The sequence below is a fragment of the Aegilops tauschii genome, chromosome 7, assembly GCF_002575655.3.
Source record: "Aegilops tauschii subsp. strangulata cultivar AL8/78 chromosome 7, Aet v6.0, whole genome shotgun sequence".
Lineage (NCBI taxonomy): Eukaryota > Viridiplantae > Streptophyta > Magnoliopsida > Poales > Poaceae > Aegilops > Aegilops tauschii.
The window spans coordinates 142,802,758-142,808,495 of record NC_053041.3 but is presented as its reverse complement, the minus strand read 5'-3'; the positions used below and the strand labels follow the sequence as shown (position 1 = coordinate 142,808,495).

General features: G+C 57.0%; 1 protein-coding gene across 2 annotated transcripts; it reads right to left on the bottom strand.

Annotated features, from left to right (window-relative positions):
• Positions 1–3,342: 3,342 nt before the first annotated feature.
• Positions 3,343–5,500, bottom strand: LOC109769282 (UDP-glycosyltransferase 85A7). 2 transcript variants are annotated; one of them, XM_020328034.4, is made up of 3 exons: positions 5,322–5,500; positions 4,606–5,207; positions 3,343–4,460 (listed from the first exon to the last, which is right to left on the bottom strand). In XM_020328034.4, exons 2-3 carry the CDS (start codon positions 5,114–5,116, stop codon positions 3,487–3,489), a joined length of 1,485 nt encoding a protein of 494 aa, XP_020183623.1. In that variant the 5' UTR covers positions 5,117–5,207; positions 5,322–5,500; the 3' UTR covers positions 3,343–3,486. The 2 variants fall into 2 exon arrangements, with proteins under 2 accessions (XP_020183623.1, XP_020183622.1); XM_020328033.4 differs by lacking the exon at positions 5,322–5,500 and having other exon boundaries at positions 4,606–5,296.
• Positions 5,501–5,738: the final 238 nt, after the last annotated feature.

The window sequence follows — 5,738 nt, the reverse complement described above, 5'->3', positions numbered from 1 at the left end:
GGACCGAGATTTAATAAATCTATGTCAAGTGACGTAGTATACAAGAGAGAAAAAAACTGAAAATAATTTTTTGCACGAATCTCAATGTAAGATTTTGCGGATGTAGCATCGACTGGGGCTTAACGAAGTCTCAGTCGACTGAGACTTAGCAAGACTGAAAATTATTTGGGTCAGTCAATTTGTCCGAGAGCCTCATGCAAAACAAGGGGTCAGATTCCTTCTTCCACCTCTAGCGTGTCATGTTCGTTTTCTTCTCCACCCGTCCCACGTATCACCAGCCGAACCGCCAACCATCACGACCTGTGACTGACGGTGCGCCTGTGCCAACCTTGTCGTCCCGTCCTCTCCTCAACCCGCCCGCCCACTGTCGTGTTGGCGTCCCCCCGCCATCCCTCTTACCTCAAAATTGAATAAATTTCCCCCTATGAACTTGCACCTTCTCAACACATATCCCTAAGGTAGATACCAGAGTGCTTACCGCCGTAAAATAGATTCAGAGGCCTTTGCGAGTGAGCCGGCGGCTGCTCCTTCCTTTACTCCGGGCTTTGACAACTGCTTCCTTCATGCCAAAAATCGACTGACCTAAATATTATTTTCGCGTGACTTGCAAGTACCTAAACTGTCACGGTTTTTGTTCATCATTTTCTGGTCAGTCGAAGCAAGAAAATCAGTTAGGCATCTCCAACACTAACTCTCAAACCGTCCACATACATTCGAACCGCGAAAGCCATCCAACGTGAGCCTGCACTGGTCCGCATGGCGGTCCGAACGCACTTTCTCCCGCAAACCGGAGACAAACATGGGGGACTTGCGGGCGTCCGGACAGCTGCCGCACCCGTGTCTGACCGCCCTGGCCCACCAAAACCCCCACTCGCCTCTCCCGCGCTTTCCACTGAATGCCCGCGCCGCTTGCCGCGCCGCATTCATGCTGGCCCAGAGCATGCAGCGGTCGGAATTGATGGAGCGATTTGACCATACGGGAGGGCAGCGCAGATAGATGCGGCCTCTCACTACCGGCATTGAAGCATTGTGCCGGCCAAGAGAGCGCCTCCCGCGGAATACGCCTCCTCGCCACATTCAAACGGCCACAGGCTGCCCACCTTTCTTCATTAAATCCATGTGTTACCCAGAAATCAGGATGGGAACGGGCCGACCCGGACCTGGCCTTGGACCCGGCCCCTGTGGCCCCAAGGCCAATTTAAGAAGCCATGGGTCGATCCATATAAAAATTGTCAACGGCCTCGTTGGCCCGATGGGTATTTGCGTCGACCCAGATTTTTTGCTTTACATTATTTTTGTGAATAAATAAAATGTTAAAATTAGGGACAATTTATAATGGAATCCGAGTGTAATAACTAATAAAATTACATGGTTAGTAGAAATGCTAGAATGTAAGCAGAGTTAAGAAAACATCGCACCCTGTATTCCTCCACTTGGGGTTACAAATAAGTAACAGTACAAGTGAGTACCAGTGATCCTACATCTAAGGAGGACGAGGCGGTGCACCTGGTACATGCCTTGCATGCTAACTACTCCCTCCGTTCCTAAATACTTGTCTTTCTAGGCATTTCAACAAGTGACTACATACGGAGTAAAATGAGTGAATCTACACTCTAAAATATGTCTACATACATCCGTATGTGATAGTCATTTGAAATGCCTAGAAAGACAAGTATTTAGGAACGGAGGGAGTAGTAGGGAGGCGGCAAACAGATTTATAACGAGAAAAAAATCAAACCATCTACTTGTGGTTTATACGTATGCATGCTGAAACATATAAGACAATTTTGTTGTTGATATATGCGAGCATTTACCGAAAATTATATGACAGACTACGTCACAGAATCGGGTACTGGCGCGACGAAGATTGCAGCTGGTGTGTGATTATAAGCTATAAGATGGGCCGACCCGGCTGACCCAGCGGGTCACCCGATGCCGGCCCTGTTGACCCAAATCTCGTTTGAGACCGACCCACTTGACCCATTGGCCTCAAATTTTTGGGTCGGGTCAGCGACCCAGCGGGCCGACCCGACCCATTCCCATCCTGACCGAGAAACCTACTCCGGCACACGTCCATTCACGAGCCGCCCGTCATTAAACACAACGCCGGTTGGCACCTCCACCTGCTATTTAAACGGTGCCAGATGCCGGGAAAAAATCGCACCACACTCCGCTCCCATCTCCTCCTTGCACTATTTTCTCCATGATCTCCATGGCATCCGACGAGCAGGAAGAGGAGTTCTCCGGCATAAAAGCCGGCTGGGTGGCCCGTCGAGACCGCCGGATACAAGCAAGCCAACGATCTCCTCCACCACCCTCGACGATCCAGTCCGCTATAGCCTAGCTCGCGGATGCAGAAGCTCCAAGCCGGCGCGTCGTTTAGCAATTTGCTGCTCCAACCCAGCTCATCGAGGAGCGGCTAGTTTCTCCAGGCCTGCACGCGGGGGAGCACAGCGGCACGACATCATGGCTGCCATGGACGCCATCGTGTTGTACCGCTGCTCCCGTGCCCGAAACCGCGCCATCCGCTGTCAACGTGCGTGTAACCGTACCCTGCCGATAGAGAAAGAAGCCAACTTTGCGGAGATGGACGAAATGATGCCAACACATCCGACGGAGAAAGAAAGCCATCATCGAGGAGAAGTAGAACACGGGAGGCCGCCACTGCTTGGTTCCCATGAAGGCCACCATCGAGGCAACGCCGACATACACAACCGGTGTCTTGCCCGGTCGCAGGCCATCGTCGTCCCCTTCCTCTGGGGCTGAAGCATATTGCGGGGATTCCACTCCGATGAGCGGCGCTGCCGAACATGGGGAAGCGAGCCGCCTTTTGCGTTGAGGCATATACCTCCGGGGCTCACGACAGTTCAACGAGCGGGCTTCCAGACATGGGAAAGGCAATGGAGATCCGCCGCGGCTAGTCGTAGACTAGTCAAGGTTATCCGTGTCTTGCGCATTGATATCTGCCGGCGCCGGCCATAGACTAGTTTTACCTTAGTCCGGTATAGTTTTTTGTTAAAAATATTCAAAATATAATGAATGTCATCCGGTTTATATAAAATCCGCTGTGCTTGCATAAATTTTGTCGGGTTGGTTTAAAAAGTTGTTGAAATGTATGCGGGCATCATTGGATCTGCAACCGTGTCCACGGTTTGTATGAAATCCGTCATTGTTGCATGAATTTTGTCCGATTGATCTAAAAAATTGCTAAAATGTATGCGAACAACCTTAGATGAGTGCCTTTGCATCCGTGTCTGAACGGATACTAGAGGGATTTTGCGGGTCGCCCTCGGAGATGTCCTTAAGCCCATGATTTGCATAGTTTGAAGAGAGCCATGCGTGTAAGAAACGATCGGCGTGCCAGTCGCTGAGCTAAATCTTGACGATAAATGACAACTTCGAGATCGAGAGAAAACAACAGCATGCACCCAAAAGTCTAAGAGTACATTACGCAACAGTGGGACATGACGCTGCCCGGCGGTGACGTCACCGGGCGTGCGTGACTTTGGCAGGCTTGCCGCCGTCCGGCACCTCCAGCCGCAGCTCCTCGACCAGCTTGTCGAGGTTCTCGTACGCCGACCCTCCGGGCGCCGTGGCCGCCTCGGCCCGAGCCTTCCACTCGGCGGCGCGGCGCCTCATCTCCTCGCCCCTCTCGCCACCGCCCATGAGCTCCTCGATGTGCGCCGCCACCTGCTCTCGCCGCAGCTGCTCGTCCAGGCGCAGCCCGACGCCCCACTCCCCGCACACGTACCGGCTGTTGATGTACTGGTCCGCGAACCCCGGCGCGCAGATCATCGGCACGCCGGCCCAGATGCTCTCCGTCGTCGAGTTCCACCCGCTGTGCGTCAGGAAGCCCCCCACGGCGCGGTGCCGCAGCACCTGCTCCTGCGCGCACCACTCGGCGATGAAGCGCCGCCCTTTGGTCTCCGCGAGGAAGTCGGCGGGCAGGGCTTCCATGCCGCGGTCGCCGGCGACGAGGCCGGGCCGCACGACCCAGAGGAACGGGCGGTTGCTGGCGGCGAGGCCCCACGCGAACTCCGCCAGCTGGTCCAGCGACAGCACCGCCAGGCTCCCGAAGCTGACGTACAGCACCGACCCCGCCACCGGTTGCGCGTCCAGCCACGCCATGCACGCCGCGTCCTCCTCCCACAGGCTCAGCCCGGACGCGCCGTGGTCGACGCGGCGGTGCATGGCGGCCGCGAGCGGCCCGATGGTGTACACGCGCGGGAACTCGTCCCGGAGCGCGCCCAGGACGTCTGACTCGAGCTCGTCGAACGTGTTGAGGATGAGGCCCTGCGCCCTGGCGCAGCTGTTGGCCTCCTCCTCCTCCACGCGCAGGCCGAATCCGTTCGGCTCCACCGTCCGGACGAAGCTGGAGATGTCGCCGAGCCGCACCGCCGGCATCCCGGCGATCCAGTCGATCGGCGTGTCCAGGTACCCGTTGGTCAAGTAGCTCTCATCTGCAGACCCAAGAAACAGACACGGATTGAACATTTGCATCGATCCATATACACACAGTGCGACACGTGCAGCATCCATGTGCGCTCATGCAACGATCATCAAGCTTGGACGCGCGCCGAGGGCGATAATTGAAACACTAAGTACCTTTGAGCGGCGTGTAGCCTCTCTGTGTGAGCTGGCGCAGCCGGAGCGTGCAGACGAAGCCGACGGCGCTGGTGCCCCAGATGACGAAGGACGGCACGCGGAGCTCCTCCGCGACGCCCAGCACGAAGCTGGCGAGGCCGCTGAGCACGACGCAGGTGACGGGCGGCACGCCCTCTTGCTCCCCGAGCCGGCGCGCCAGGTCCACCAGCGGCGGGCCGCAGCTCCTCCGCAGCGACAGGTAGAGCCTCACCGTCTTGTCGGGCGCGGCGCGGTCCGCGTCGTCCAGCCCGTCGGGCACGGACTCGAACCGGAACCCGTCCCGGCCGGCGAGCCGCGCGCCGCCCGTCCGCAGCAGCCGCTCGTGGTTGTGCTCGGTGTTGACGAAGGTGACGTGCACCCCGCGCGAGTGCAGCAGCTCCGCCAGCTTCAGCGTCGGGTTGATGTGGCCCGAGCACGGGAACGGGAACATCATCGCGTGCGCCCTCTTCTCCTCCGCCATGGCCGCTCCCATCGGTCCGCCCTGCCCCTGGCACCACTAGCTCTAGCTCCTGCTCACTCGATCGCACTTCCTACACACCCACACCCTGCCCGGCGACGTAGTGCTACAAGTACAAACACATCCTCCAAATGAGCGCGCTGTGATGGGCGGGCTAAATAGGCGGGCTAGCTGGTCGTCGTCGTCGCGGCTTTCGAAGCGGATATGTGTGTGATGTTACCTTGGATTTGGTCACGGCGCATATATTCACGGTCTGCCGGACAAGATCGCGTCCTCCGGAACAAAATCTCCCCGGCTCCTGGTGGGAAGATCTCCCGCGCGCGCCACACGTGACCAGGCAAAGCTGGTCGGGCTGCTCTTCTTCCCTGGTCTCACCCTCCTCGCTGTCGAGCTCGAGCTGACTGTCGACGACTAGCTACACAAGTATGTATACTCTGATCGAGAGAGAGACCGATACAAAAACAAAAGCAAAACCAATACGGCTACACTATCCAGTATCCTTTGGAGCCCTGGACACGTGATCCGCTCTGACGGCCGGCTTGGCGCGGCGTGGCTGGCCGCGAATAACAAAACGTTTTCGCCCTCCCGTTCGCCCCCGAGATTCACCGGATCCAGGTAGCCCAATCGCCTCGCTGAC

Bases quoted from the DNA above. Each gene is read 5' to 3' on its own strand.
- LOC109769282 (XM_020328034.4), bottom strand. From the start codon at position 5,116: ATGGGAGCGGCCATGGCGGAGGAGAAGAGGGCGCACGCGATGATGTTC. The intron at 4,461-4,605 runs GTACTTAGTGTT...TTGGGTCTGCAG, and splicing joins AGGCTACACGCCGCTCAAAG to ATGAGAGCTACTTGACCAAC.